The sequence below is a fragment of the Stomoxys calcitrans genome, chromosome 4, assembly GCF_963082655.1.
Source record: "Stomoxys calcitrans chromosome 4, idStoCalc2.1, whole genome shotgun sequence".
NCBI lineage: Eukaryota > Metazoa > Arthropoda > Insecta > Diptera > Muscidae > Stomoxys > Stomoxys calcitrans.
Window position 1 is genome coordinate 49,262,827 of NC_081555.1, and position 16,152 is coordinate 49,278,978.

At 39.4% G+C, this 16,152-nt stretch overlaps 1 protein-coding gene across 1 annotated transcript in view; it reads right to left on the bottom strand.

Moving 5' to 3' along the window:
• Window positions 1–16,152, bottom strand: part of LOC106088619 (tyramine beta-hydroxylase) — an 89,711-nt gene that overhangs the window by 66,847 nt on the left and 6,712 nt on the right. The window contains exon 2 of the mRNA XM_013254214.2: window positions 5,428–5,754. Coding sequence (XP_013109668.2) covers window positions 5,428–5,737 — 310 coding nt within the window. The 5' untranslated portion in view covers window positions 5,738–5,754. The remainder of the gene's footprint in view (window positions 1–5,427; window positions 5,755–16,152) is intronic.

Consider the following 16,152-nt stretch of genomic DNA (forward strand, 5'->3'; position numbering starts at 1 on the left):
AGCCATGCCATGTCTTTTCGTCCGTTTGTAGAAATCACGATAGCAGTCGAACGAGTAAAGCTAGCCGCTTAAAATTTTGCGCAGATACTTCTTATTGGATGTAGGTCGTCGGGGATTGCAAATAGACCATATGGGTTCCGATTTGGATCGCCGTCAATAAACTTGGTTAACCCGAAGCCTTTCGGGTCGACGCAGTCCGAGTTAAGGGAGTGGGTGACGAATGCGCATGCAACATTGTGGAGCAGCGAAACGGTCGGTAGGACAGCGAAAATCCTATGGGGATCCAGATCGTGAGAAGACGAGGCTATTACTGAAATGAAGAAGGAGGTCAGTATAGCTATTGGTATCATAACGGTGCGGCAAGTGATAGCATGTATAGGGCGTGCGGGGAAGATGATGAGGCGTTGGAGCATTTCGTTTGTCATTGCCCGGCTGTCGCGCCTATCAGATACCGGCACTTAGGTGGAGACACAATACCAGACATGAACCAACTTACGGGAGTGGTATTGAAAACAATTAAGGATTTTGTAAGTAGCACGGAATTCCTAACTTAAAATTTTCTTTTTAGAGGTTACTTTATAGTTTTTAGAGCGCACAAATAGCCGATTACCGGTTTAGGTGTATGTACATAGTGGAATGGGGCGGATTAATATCTGCAACCTCTTTTCAACCTTACCTAACCTAACCTATGGTTCGACTCGGTCCATAACCTGATGTACCTCCCATAGGATCCCGATTTGACTTTTTGAGCCCATAGAAGCCGTAATTGTTGTCGGATTGAGATGAAATTTAGCTTTAGGGTTTCGTTGCGACTTCCACTGCGACTGATTTTTAGCAGAATCCATAGTGGTGGGTTTCCAAGATTCGGCCCAGCACGTTTTTACTTGTTTTGGCAAAGGCGGGCATATAAATTTTCAAATCGAGAGTCGCGGATAAGGATCATATTTTAGATACATGGTCTCTTCGGAGAAGTTTCATCGAATTTCATGTAGTTTACGTTTTTGCTATACTATTAAATAGAAACAAACATCGACCTGCCCTAATGTACATATTTTGTTGGGTCCCAGAACAATATTTCGATGTATTACAAACGGAATGGCGAAATTAGTATACCCCATCCAATGGTGGAGGGTATAAAAAGTCATATTCTACCAAATAGAAAAATAATTATATTAAATCGACGAAAAATTCTCTAAGTGATTTCATTAAACATACAGCCACTCTAACTGAACCTTAAACCAGTAAGGAAAGGCAAAATTTGGGCGGCGCCGACTTTATAATATTCTACACCCACACCTACACTATAGGTACAAAGTGGGAGCCATATCTAATTCTGAATCAATTTTGATGGACCTCGGCGGATGTTTTCAGAAGGAGTAAATATATTCAAACTGTAATAAATAATAATCTAAAGAATATTTATATGGAAGCTACATCTTAACCTGAACCGATTTTAACCAAACTTCTTAGATTTTGTGGCAGGCACCGAGGAAAGAGCTGTGCATAATTTTGGCTATATTGGTAAATAATGCGCTTGCAGTGACCTAGAAGTGGAAATCCGGCGACGTACAATAATGGCAGCTATATATAAATCTGAGCCGATTTCTATGAAATTTACCAGTAATGCCGAAAGTCATAAGAAAATCATTCCTGCCAAATTTCTAGAGAATCCGTTGACATATGAGCACTTTATTGTTCAAAATCGAACGAACATGTATATGGTAGCTATATCCAAAACTGAACCGATTTCGAGCAAACATTATAAATATGGTGGAAAATGACGGAAAATGATGGTTAATAAATGCGTTTGCAGTGGCTCTAGGAGTGAAAATCGGGCGATATATATATGAGAGCTAAATCTAAATCTGAACCGATTTCTATGAAATTCACCAATTATATCTAGAGTCATAAGAAAGACGGACAGACAGACGGACAGACACACAGACAGACGGACATAGCTAAATCGAATCAGAAAGTGATTCTGAGTCGATCGGTATACTTATCAATGAGTCAATCTCCCTTCCTTTTGGGTGTGACAAACAAATGCACAAAGTTATAATACCCTGTACCACAGTAGTTGTACACACATGTTGCTATGTGTACTAGTACATCGGCTTGTATTATCGGCAATAAGAGCAATTACTATTTACAACACATATTTATTGTTTATTCGCGTCTACATTGTTTATTAATCAAGTAGGTAATTTCGATAGTAATAATAATAATAATAACATTAATGAATGTAATTACATTTTCAATTTGATAGGTCTCGTCGATTTGGTTAGTTGTTACAAATTTAATTACTATTTTTTCCGTTAAATAATGCCTTTAGGCCAACAAGATACGTGTGAGGATATCAACCAGTAGAGTTTGTATCCCAGCCATGGAATATGTGAGTTTGTCTGCATGGACCACATGCAGGACAATGTTTCCCGCCCGTTTCTATCATGGAGAGACCACCAACACTGAATATTTAATAGGAACCGCCAGCATCAAATCAAATGAATTTAGCACACGTATTTGATTTCAACAAAGCAAAATAGCAGCATGTTTGTACGGGAATATGGTATTTAGAATTAGTATTGTATTGCGACAACGTTGTGTCTGTGGGACAATTTCAAAAGAAAATGAAATAAATCACATTTTCAGTCAAGGTTATAATATAATGAAATTTCATGTAAAGTTTTATAAACGAAATACCGCTACTGTGTTGGTGTGAGGCCACCACCATACGGAGGGGGATATGCGGAATGAAGTATGTAAATATATATATTTGTATGTGCTAATATACTAAGATGATCTACTCTTGCTGGTCGTAATCTCTTTTTGTTTTCTCTGCACTGAAGGCTCAGGCATCAGGCCATATAAGTTCGAGACTGGTTGGGATGCAAAGAGGGTACTGACGGGCAACGTAGAAATGGATTGCTTTTTGGCAGCATAACTGATTTCTTATACAATTAATCGAGGACTGATGATGATGGAGATTTTTCGCGGAAACTTGGCCTCCATTTACCGATAAGAGCCCTGACTGGTCATGGCAATGTCAGGTCTTTGACATGGCGCTGGACAATAGGAGAGGCGAAATTCTGTAACGTGCATGCTGATGAGCTAAAACTCTATCGAACAGCACTTATTGATATGTGGAAGGTATGACACAAAAGCCGCCCTAGACTGTCGCAAATCTCTCAGCGAGATGGCTGAACAGTTCAAAATTCACCTGTTCTAGGTGCCGGGCCACAACGATATCCTAGGGAATTGTCAAGCGGATGAGCTTGCGAGACTAGGAACTTTACTATACATTCCAGGGACACTGGAATCTGTGGGTTTGCCTCTAGCGACATGTAAGCTAAATGTTCAGGACCAGCCCCGAAGGACAACGAATGATAGATGGTCACAAAGAGGGGGCTGTGAGCATTCCAAAACTATGTGGCCTAATGTAAACTTGAAGAGGTCTACTGCTTTGCTGTCATTAGCTGGAACAGACGTCTCAGTCATTGCGTCCGTCATGACAGGTCACTGTCTAATCGGAAAACATGCTGAAAGACTGAAGGTTGCCAGCAACGAATTTTGCAGAATCTGTGGGGACATCGAAGAAGAAGAGACTATAGAACACCTTCTGTGTGAGTGTCCCGCACTAACAGTCAGATAGAGTTCCACTTTAGTTTCTCATTTCTTTGAGAACCTGTCTGATTTAGCGGATGTGAATATTCGCAAGTTATTGGGCTTTTTAAAGCGATCTGGATGGTTCAACGGTAGGAACTAGAAGGCATCTTCCTTCTTCTGTTCCTGTGGTATCACATTGGACGAAAACGTCTAAGTGAGTCTGATGGCAGACTGCCACTTAAACCTAACCTAGCCTACGCTGATGTTCTCGACAGGATTCGAACCCTAACATTCAGCGTCATAGGCGGACATGCTAACTTCTGTGCTACGGTGGCCTCCATCCATACATATAACTGGCGCATAACTGCATCATATTATATGACATGTTAAGCTCTTTATTCAGGATAGTTTGTTAGTAAATAAAGGGTGATTTTTTTGAGGTTAGGATTTTCATGCATTAGTATTTGACAGATCACGTGGGATTTCAGACATGGTGTCAAAGAGAAAGATGCTCAGTATGCTTTGACATTTCATCATGAATAGACTTACTAACGAGCAACGCTTGCAAATCATTGAATTTTATTACCAAAATCAGTGTTCGGTTCGAAATGTGTTCATTCACCGTTCAGCGATGAGGCTCATTTCTGGTTGAATGGCTACGTAAATAATCAAAATTGCCGCATTTGGAGTGAAGAGCAACCAGTAGCCGTTCAAGAACTGCCCATGCATCCCGAAAAATGCACTGTTTGGTGTGGTTTGTACGCTGGTGGAATCATTGGACCGTATTTTTTCAAAGATGCTGTTGGACGCAACGTTACGGTGAATGAACACATTTCGAACCGAACACTGATTTTGGTAATAAAATTCAATGATTTGCAAGCGTTGCTCGTTAGTAAGTCTATTCATGATGAAATGTCAAAGCATACTGAGCATCTTTCTCATTGACACCATGTCTGAAATCCCACGTGATCTGTCAAATACTAATGCATGAAAATCCTAACCTCAAAAAAATCACCCTTTACAATCGCTATGACAGCAGAAAATTTACTAACAAGGTATAACAGTATTTTTTGCTAAAACAGCAAACATTTTCTGCTGTTTTCAATCTAACTAAGCAAGTTTACATATATCAAATGCAGTTCAAAACCTTCCAACAGTTCTTTTTCCAAAATGTTTTCAATTTCAGTAATGTTTGCAGATAATAGAAAACTTATTGCTCAATGTTTTTAAGTAGTATTTTCCAGTTGAATTGTCTTAAACTTCAAACAAAGTGCTGTTCTTCACCTATTGACGCCTTGGGTAAATGCGGAACCTCTCATTCCATATGCTAATCAATATTCACCCGATGGGATCAAAACAGGGACCAGTTCCGTATAAAACCTATTTCCCAGTTGGCTTATATTCATTTTTCAGAAAGCTGACATATATGAGTATCCAAAGTTCGATCCGTACGAATTTAACACCGTTATGTTTAAAGTTTCAAAGTCTCCCAAATATTAAATATGTTATTATTATTAATTAAATAACATAATTGTGATAATATACAAAATAATCACCACCGACCTATTATCCTTCGCTTAGTGTCCCCAGTTTAATACGAAAATCTCTGTGCCATAGGCACTGATAGCCAAGAAAACAGTAGAGATTCCATAAAAGCATAATAAATTAAGGACATTTTAAATAATGTTATTATTAATATTAAAATGAGATTAACCAAGAACACAAGTAAAACACTGAACGAACATAGTCACCATTCTTGCGCCGTTCGTCGTTTGCCATAACAACAACATTCATGGGTACAATAATAAAAAGTGGACAACTTACGATTGGCCATAACATTAAGCGGCAATAAGGACATCACCGTACCCAGAAACAGCAACCACGAACACTTTGGCCTGCTGCTACAGCTACTGTTTCGGTTTTGGCTGCCGCCTCCGCTGCTTTTGAAGTGGGTTGGACATCTGATGCTTTTGGTAGTGGCACGGTCGTCATGCCTACATTTGTTTGTCTTGAGCTGATGCTGATGTTGGTGTTGAGCTCGATGATGTCGCGGATGCTGGTTGCTGTGATGTCTGCTCTTCCATGTTGAACTGTTTCCGGTGGCTGCTGATAATTTCACCGACGACAAAGCCATCTTTAAAGAAAACAAAGCTGCAAACAAGAGTAACAACGGCAAGAACAAAAACACCAAAGTGAACATTAATATTTTTCTCGTCGGTCTTACACGCACAATGTTGAAAACATAAACTTAATGTAATTACACGATAATGTAATTTTTGAGATTTTGTTTGTTTTTACTTTAGTTCTGCGCGTATTTTGCGCGATGTCACGTTCCTGATGTTGCCAGAGAAAGTTGAGCGATAGGTGTTCGAATGGGCGTGATTAATTTTTGCAATGTGAATATGTGGTGCAGTGAATTTTATATTAATTAGTACTACAACAATACTGAACACAGGTATTGTAATAGATTTTAAACAGTTTTTAAAAAATAATTTATGTAGACTGTTTAGGACGAGGGCACTTTAAAGGCGAGTCTTACTCACTACTGATGGTGACATTCCATATAAATGGGAACGGCAGTCTAAACTATTGAATGACAAGTCTTACACCACATTTTGAAACAAGGTTACCTTCTTCACACCCAGATCGGGGGTATATTCATTTAGTCATTCTCTTTGCAACACATCCATATATTCATTGTCGACATACATTAAGTATATAAGAATGTATATTAGGGTGATGACTTTTTGAGTGATTTTTTTTTTTTTGAGAGAATGAACTTTTGCCTTTTAATGACTAAAATAAAATTTAGTCCATTTAAATACAGAAAAGGTCGCGGCCAAACCGCTTTAAAATTAAATTGTTGTGATTTTTTTTTTAACTGTATTGTGCCCGATATTTTTTCTATCGAATTGCCTAACATTTAAGATTTTCTCTAATCTTAAATAAAAACTCATCAAAATATGATACAGGGAAACTAATGTGTATATAAGTCATCACCCTAAAAAGCATTCAACAAAGATTCTTTGCATACACTTCGTTTCTACCCGGCAAATCAAGTTAGGACCTTGTTCATTAGGGTGATGACTTTTTGATTTTTATTTTTCTCAACAATTATTTCCATTTGCACCAGTGAATTAACATTTGTCTATTAGACACAAAAATAATAACTATTGCATTAAAAAAAGTCACGCACAAACCATTTTGAAATTACATTTGTGAAATTTTGTTATAAGTAATTTTGAGAGCGAGGTTTTTTTTACGAATCACCTTATATGTCAAATTTTATCTAATTTTAAATAAAATCTCATTCAAATATCATGGAGGGATATGAGGTTATAAAAAAGTCGTCACCCTAATGTTTATACTTGAGACGAAATAGCAATGTCCTTCAGTCTTTCCGCCTATTTGTTGAAATCATATTACAGTCTTTAAAAATTAATACATCAAGCTGAAATTTTGCACAATTTTGTAATTCCTAGGCAATTTAAATCGAAGATGGACTATGTCCTGATATGCAAATGCAGATTTGCCCATGAACATTCCATTAAGGAACATGAGCAAACTTCTCACAGATCAATGAGTGCTGTTCGATTCAAGTTTAAGCTCAATGATTAGGGGTCTTCTTTTTATAGCTGAGTCCGAACGGCAATGTACCTCACCAGCATTAGGAAGGGATAACCAACGCTGAAAATTTTTTCTGATGTTCACGTCAGGATTTGAACCCAGGCGTCCAGCGTCATAGGCGGACATGCTCACCTCTGCGCTACGGTGGCTTCCAATGATGTCTTGATATAACCCCTATTTAAACCGATCTCCCGATTTAATGTCTTAGACCCATTGCCCGACATCGGCAGAGCGAGTTGTATTTGGCTCTTCAACAGCCGGGACGAATACGGTCCAGAGCGGACTGAATTTGGATATAGTGCCAAATATACCGATCTTCCGATTTAAGTTATCGTGCCCATAAAATGAGTATTTATTACCGAATTTTGATAGAATTTTGAACAGGGACATTCGTGCCGAGCATAATCCAGATCGGACTATCGAAATAGCTTAAATCGAACGAAAATTTCGACCTGTACTTTGTACACAAATTAACATGGACAGACGAGTCGATCGGTATACTTACCGATGGGTCTCTCTCTCTCTCTCTTCCTTCTCGGTGTTACAAACAAATGCACTAAGTTATAATACCCTGTACCACAGTAGAGGTGTAGAGTATAAAAACGTAACCTCGAAAAAGAAAGTCTAGGTCAGAATATTCGTGTTACTTACAAAATCCCTAATTGTTTTCCATAACACGCCCCTAACTTGGTTCATGTTTGGTATTGAGTCCCCACCTAAGTGCCGGTGTCTGTTAGCCGCGAAAACCGCGCAATGATGTAGGAAATGTTCCAATGTCTCATCGTCCTCCCCGCATGCGCTAACATGATTTCACTTGCCGCACCAATTTTTCATAAGTGAGCTCGTAGATACTGACTTCTTATTATGTATCGTTTTCTCGATAGATATTTCCCCATAGGATTTATGTATTCCACAGCGTTACATGTGCGTTCGTCGCCCACTTCCTTATATGGGCCATCATCCAAACAATGCGGTTCGTGCCATCCTCAGAGAAGGCGTTAATCTCCTTCTTACACTGTAAGACTGTTCGTGACCTTACCGTCCTGGTTGTTATTGCCCTTATGGCAATTTTACTGTCGATAAAGATGTTCATACTGTTCCGCTGGCAGCAGTGCCTCGCAATCGATCTCAAGGTTCATCTCAGGTATCCGATCGGAAACCTCTTCCCTTCCTTCAAGGTTCCCTATGGTCGCCTCGATTATACAGCGATTGTATGAGCTGCTCCCATTTTCAATCCATTCTCCCATCGCCTTGAGTCTCATAGCCGCAGTGGCTGCCTCACACTTAATCTGTATGTCTATGGGTCGGATATCCAGAACAGTCTTCAGTGCCCTAGTGGACATGGTCCTCATCGCTCCGCTCCAAGATAACATATTCTCTGAACCTGTAGGTTCATCGTATGTAGGTTAAGTTATGTGGGATTGAAAAGAGGTTCCAGAGGATTTCAGTGTACACTTAAGTTAGTAGTCGGCTTGTTGTGCGCTCTAAATACCAACAAGTAAAAGCGTGCTTAGTTCGGCCGGGCCGAATCTTATATACCCTCCACCATGGATAGCATATGTCAAGTTCTTTGAATGTCTTTTTCAATATAATCAATTGGTCAAGTTATTGACCGATATAGGCCGTACTTATCATTGCTGTTAGAAGTCATTGCAAAACACCACCTCCAAAATATCAGGTAAATCGAGTAAAAATTGCTCCCTCCAGTGGCTCAGATAGTCAATTTGGAAGATCGGTTTATATGGCGACTATATCAAGTTATAACATGGCTTAGACAATACCTAGGACAGTTGTTAAAAGAGACACCAATACACCACGTGCAAAATTACAGCCAACTCGGTTTATAATTGCGTCCTATAGAAGCTTAAGAAGTCAAGAACCAAGATCGGTTTATATGGCATCTTATCAGGTTGTGAACCGATTTAAACCATACTTAGCACAATTGTTGGAAGTGATACCAAAACACCACGTGCAAAATCAGCCAAATTGGATGAAAATTGCTCCCTCTAAATGCTCAAGAAGTCAAGTCCCAAGATCGGTTTATATGGCAGCTATATCAAAACATGGTTCGATTTGGCCCATTTACAATCCCAACCGCCCTACACTAATAAGAAGTAGTAGTAATTTCAAGCGTCTAGCTTTACTCCTTCGAAAGTAAGCCTGCTTTCGACAGACAGACGGACGGACATGGCTAGATCGACTTTAAATGTCATTTCGATCAAGAATATACTTTATATACATTATGGGGTCTTAGACGAATATTTCGAGGAGTTACAAACAAAATGAAGAAATTAGCATACCCCCATTCCGTACAACCTACAAAATCCTAAATTTTTTCCATACCACTCCCCCTAGATGGTTTAAGTTTGATATTGTATCCAAACCTAAGTGCCGGTGTCTCCTAGCAGTGAAAGCCATGCACTGTCATAGGAAATACTCCGACGCACAATATGAGAACGGATAGAGATATCTCTTTGATATCTAAAATGGTTAGAGCGAGATCATGTGCAAAATTTCAATGTCCTAGGTTGTCCTGGCCCCTCTTGCCAGGGCATCAGAAAGAAAATCGATCCACAAGTGCCATCGCAAATCGTAAAATACGAAGCCAATCTTGGCAAAAATTCCAACAAATAAAAATTAAATGTCGAATATACAATAAATGAACAACTTTGAGGCCATAGCAAGAGGCACCGGGATCACCTAATACCGTGAAATTTGAAATATAATCTCGATAAACTCAGCTCTAACCATTTAAAATTCCTAAAAGTAATCTCTATTCGTTCTCAAATGGCAAATTTTTTTTATTATTATTATTTTTTTGATTCTATTCCACTGTGCAATGTCTCATCATCTTCACCTCATGTTATAACTTGCCGCACCTTTTTTTCTTAATTGAGCTCGTATTCCTATGTGTCCCGTTATGATAACTAAAGGCTACACTGACCTAATTTTTAATTCCTTTCAGTAATAGCCTACTGTCCGTTCCACTGTTCCACAGTGTTACATGCGCGTTCTTCGACCACGCCATTAACTCGGACTGCGTCGACCCGAAAGGGTTCGGGTTAACCAACTTTATTGACAGCTTTCATCTGGCCTTAACTGCCAAATCGAGCCTAGGGCCCGTCTACATAGTGCTCAACATCTGTGAGCCTTCTCGGTGCGCTCCTTAATTTGAAACTTCCAATTCAGTTTCCTGTATTTGACCTTATCAGATACCGAAATCTTTCCATAGAGGAAACGTGGTGCATCAAATTGGCCCACCTTCCTCTTCCTCGTGAGCAGGCATATTTCAGTCTTCTCTGGGTTAAAATTTAGACCCCTAGGTCTAGCCCGCATGCCATCTGCAAGACCCTTTCGGCCCTTCTGGATAGTTGGTTCGGATCCTTACCCTGTAAAAGTATTATATCATCGTCTGCGTAGCAAACGGGTTCAAATCCCTCCTCAGTCAGCATCCGTAATAAGTTATTTATGGTGGTCACCCATAGGAGTGGCGTGCTCTGTGCCATTTTTTCCCTTTTATTTATGTCATGGGATCCACAATTTTTTCACCTGTTTCTCAGAACATAGTTTATTCAGTCTCTAAGGAACCAGTCCACCCGGTAATGGTCTAAGGATTGGATCAGTGTGTCGGTCCGCACATGGATAAAAGCCCCCACGATATTAATGCATACCGCCACATGTTGGTATTGAAAGATTCTTCTATTTTGTGCACAACCAGGTACAGGACAGTTTTCATCAACCTTCCCTTGACATAAGCATGTTCTTTTATTTGATCTGGCTGTCCTACTCTTTTTCATGGTATACACAGTACGTTCCATGGTCTGTAGTAGAAAGGACGTAAGGATTATACAGGGTGCGCCAGAGAATCTGACTAATTTGAAAAAACTCCTGAGCGGTGCGTTGAGAGAGGAAGAGGTCATAGAGGGCCTAGAATTTCAAAAATTGACATAATCAGTATATGCGCAATGGAGGTCGCTATTTACCCGACGTTATTTTCAAGACTCCATAAAAAAAAACTGGGATATTGTATTCTCATATAAAAAAGGAATTAAAACATTACTAAATTACTTTTGTTTTTATTAACATTTCAAATAGGTCAATTTCTCTGGCGCACACTGTAGGTCTGTAGGCCTTTGGTGTTGCATAGCTTGCCTTGCTGGGCTTGGGTATAAATACCACCCTTGCCTCCTGCCAGTCTTTTAGAGGCGCCAGATAGTCGGCCTCCTTCTGTAGTAACGCCGGAAATATTCCATCAGGTCAGGGTGACTTAAATGATTGCAAGCTCCTCAAGAGGCCGTAAAGTACATCCAATTTCCCTGAAAGAGCGAATTGTGTTAGCCCCTCGACATCTGGATCAAATATAGTCCTGGTAGGACTATATTTAGTTCTTGAGTTCATAAAAGGCGAATTTTTTACCTGATTTCACTGAAATTTAACAAAATGAGTTGTGCTAGGCCCCTCGACATACTGATCTCCAGACTTAAGTTCGAGGGCCCTCATAAAACGTTTTTTATACCCACCACCGAAGGATGGGGGTATATTCATTTTGTCATTCCGTTTGCAACACATCGAAATATCCATTTCCGACCCTATAAAGTATCCGTCTGTCTGTTGAAATCACGCTATAGTCTTCAAAAATAGAGATATTGAGCTGAAACTTTGCAGAAATTCTTTTTTGACCATAAACAGGTTAAGTTCGAAGATGGGCTATATCGGACTACATCTTGATATAGCCCCCATATAGACCGATCCGCCGATTTAGGGTCTTAGGCCAATAAAAGCCAAATTTATTATACGATTTTGCTGAAATTTGGGACAGTGAGTTGTGTTAGGCCCTTAGATATCCATCTTCAATTTGACCCAGATCGGTCCAGATTTGGATATAGCTGCCATATAGACCGATCCGCCGATTTTGGGCAATAAAAGTGGATTTTATGGGCCTAAGACCCAAAATCGGCTGATCGGTCAATATGGCAGCTATATCCAAATCTGGACCGATCTGGGTCAAATTGAATAAGGATATCGAAGGGCCTAACACAACTCACTTTCCCAAATTTCAGCAAAATCGGATAACAAATTTGGCTTTTATTGGCCTAAGACACTTAATCGGCGGATCGGTCTATAGGCCCATAAAAGCCACATTTATTATCAGGTTTGCTGAAATTTGGGACATTGAGTTGTGTTAGGCTCTTCGATATCCTTCGTCAATTTGGCTCAGATCGATCCAGATTTGGATATAGCTGCTATATAGACCGAACCTCCGATTTAGGGTCTTAGGCCCATAAAAGCTACATTTATTATCCGATGTTGCTGAAATTTCGGACAGTGAGTTTTCTTAGACGCTTCGACATTTTTCATCAATTTGGCTTCGAACGGATCAGATTGGGATATAGCTGCCATATAGACCGATCCCTCGATTTTTGGTTTTGGGCCCATAAAAGGCGCATTTATTGTCCGATGTCGCCGAAATTTGGGACAGTGAGTTAAATTAAGCCCCTTGACATACTTCTGCAATATGGCACAGATCGGTCCAGATTTGGATATAGCTGCCATATAGACTGATCTTTCGGTTTTAGGTTTTGGGCCCATAAAAAGCGTATTTAATGTCCGATGTCGGCGCAATTTGGGACAGTGAGTCGTGTTTGAGAGTTAAGTTAAGCCCCTTCACATATTTCTGCAATTTGGTATAAATCGGTCCAGATTTGCATATAGCTGCCATAAAGACCGATATCTCGATTTAAAGTCTTGGCCCCAATAAAGGGGCATTTATAATCCGATTTAAATGAAATTTGACACATTGACTTATGTTAGGCTTTTCGACATCCATGTTGTATATGGCTCAAATCGGTTAATTTTTAGATATAGCTACTAAAAAGACCAATATTTTGTTATACACAATTGAACAATGACTTGTACTTGATAGTATTTGATCTAAATCGGATCATATTTCGACATAACTGCTATGGGACATAAGGTATGCAATTTTCACCGGATTTTGATGAAAGGTGGTTTACATATATGCCCGAGGTGATGGGTATCCAAAGTTCGGCCCGGCCGAACTTAACGGCTTTTTACTTGTTTTACCTAATGCCACTAAAGTTTAGAACAATGAGTTGTCTTAGGCCTCTCGACATATGTGCCCAGTATAGGCTAGATCGGAGTTTATTTGAATGTAGATGTCATTTATACCGATCTCTAACTTTAAATTGAGCCATTAAAAGCAGCATTTGTTACCCGATTTCACTGAAATTTTGAAAAGTGAGCAGGCCCTTCGTGCCTCATAGAGAGCAATTTTTTCTGATGAAGTTCTTTCACCCATAAATGGCGATTTTGCTGAAATTTCAAAAAGTGAGTGGTATGTGCAGATTGGATCATTTTATCCTAAGCACATTTGTTGGACGACTTTGCTGAAGTTTGAAGCTGTTTGAAATTTTAAAATCAATCATCTTCGTAGCAATGTCCCTTTGCACCGATTAAGTGATTTTAAGTTTGGTTTCTTAAAAGAAGTTTGAACATCTTGTTTCTGTGTTCCTTGCCCAATGTTATTTCTTTGGAACAAACACTTGTTTCCCCTTCATAAATACTAAATTGAGTTAAACAGCCGAATTCCATTTGTTTTATTGCATCTCATTTGTTTGGGGCAGAAATATGCCCAGCATGCCGAAAAATATGATAACAACGTTTTGATTAATGGCAGAGGCGAGCCCAACAAATCCACTTGGGTTACATGCAATTGTGAGATCTAATTCTCGTAATTTATTTAAACGACATAAACTTTTTTCATCAAACGTTAATGATTTTTAAAGGCAGCAAGAAAACAATGGTTAAGGCGTTAGCATAATGAAATACACGAGAAATTCTTAAGCAGAACATTCCAAGTGGACTTCGGTGTAGTTAATAAACAAAGTATTTCAATTTTATTATACGGGTGCGAAATTTCAATCGAAATGTTAAAGACCAAGAGATTCATTTATTTTTCCTTCGAGTTGAACTTAATGATAATTTTTTGAAATGAAACAGAAAAGACTGAAGTGGTATCTTCAGTCCAACCATTCGTTTGTGGTAGCTTTTGGTGTGATGTCTTCAAAAGGCATCATTAACAAAATAAAAACGACAAACGACACTAACCAAGTTGGAATTTTTTTACACTAGCGGTCCCTTTCCAATGCATACGTTCCTTTGTAACAAAGACTTATTTCCATTCACCTACAATCGCTTGTTCAATATACGCATGAATGAATATTTAAAAAGTTGGCTTTAAAGGGCAAGACAACGGCAATCGTCTCGTTTCGGTCCATAACCTGATATGGATTTTTATCCATTATCCTCTTTTGCCTGGAGGCCACCGTAGCGCAGAGGTTAGCAAGTCCGCCTATGACGCTGAACGCCTGGGTTCGAATCCATAAAATTTTCAGCGGTGGTTATCCCCCCCTAATGCTGGCGACATTCGTGAGGTACTATGCCATGTAAAAACTAATCCTCAAAAGAGGTGTCGCACTGCGGCACGCCGTCCTTATCATTAAGCTTTAAACTTGAATCGGACTGCACTCATTGATATGTGAGAAGTTTGCCCCTGTTCCTTAATGGAATGTTCATGGGCAAATTTGCATTTGTATCCTCTTTTTCCTACAAAGTGATACCGGACAAAGAACTTGACAAATGCGATCCATAGTGGAGAGTATATAAGATTCGGTCCGACTGAAATAAGCACGCTTTTACTTCTTTTATTATACCCACCACCAAAGGATGGGGGTGTATTCATTTTGTCATTCCGTTTGCAACACATCGAAATATCCATTTCCGATCCTATAAATTATTGATCGTAAAAATCTAAGACCATCTAGACATGTCCGTCCGTCTGTCTGTTGAAATCACGCTACAGTCTTTAAAAATAGAGATATTGAGCTGAAACTTTGCACAGATTCTTTTTTGTCCATAAACAGGTTAAGTAAGAAGATGGGCTATATCGGACTCTATTTTGATATAGCCCCCATATAGACCGATGCGCCGATTTAGGTTCTTAGGTTCATAAAAACCACATTTACTATCCAAAATTTGGATAGTGAGTTGTGCTAGGCCAGTCGATGTCCCTCTTAAATTTGGCACTGATTGGTTCAAATTTGTATATAGCTGCCATATAAACTGATCTCTTGATTTAAGGTTTTGGGCCCATTAAAGGCGCATTTATTGTCCGATGCTGCCAAAATTTTGGGACAATGAGTTGTGTTAGGCCCTTCAAAATCTTTCTGCAATGTGGTACATATCGGTTCGGATTTGGAAGGAGGTCAGTATAGCTATTGGTATCACACATAGGACTACGAGCTCACGTAGGGCATGCTTGGAAGATTATGAGATGTTGGAACATTTCCTTTGTCATTGCCCGGCTTTCGCGTCTCCGGCACTTAGGTGGAGACACAATAGAGGTGAGTGGTAACTTAGGGGAGTAGCATTGAAAACAATTAAGGATTTTGTAAGTAGCACGGAATTCCTAACTTTAAATTTTCTTTTTAGAGGTTACTTTATAGTTTTTCGAGCGCACAACAAGCCGATTATTGGCTTAGGTGTATGTCCATAGTGGCATGGGCCGGATTAATATCTGCACCTTCTTTTCAACCTAACCTAATCTTTTAGAGCACTCGATGTCAGTGCCGAATTTTATCCAAATCGGATCATATTTCGATATAGCTACTATGGGGGCATAAATTACGCACTTTTCACCGGACTTTAACGACATGTGGTTTACATATATACCCGAGGTGGTGGGTATCCAAAGTTCGGCCCGGCCGAACTTACCGCCTTTCAACTTGTTATACCCTCCACCATAAGATGGGGGGTATACTAATTTCGTCATTCTGTTTATAACTACTCGAAATATTCGTCAGAGACCCCATAAAGTATATATATTCTTGATCGTCGTGACAT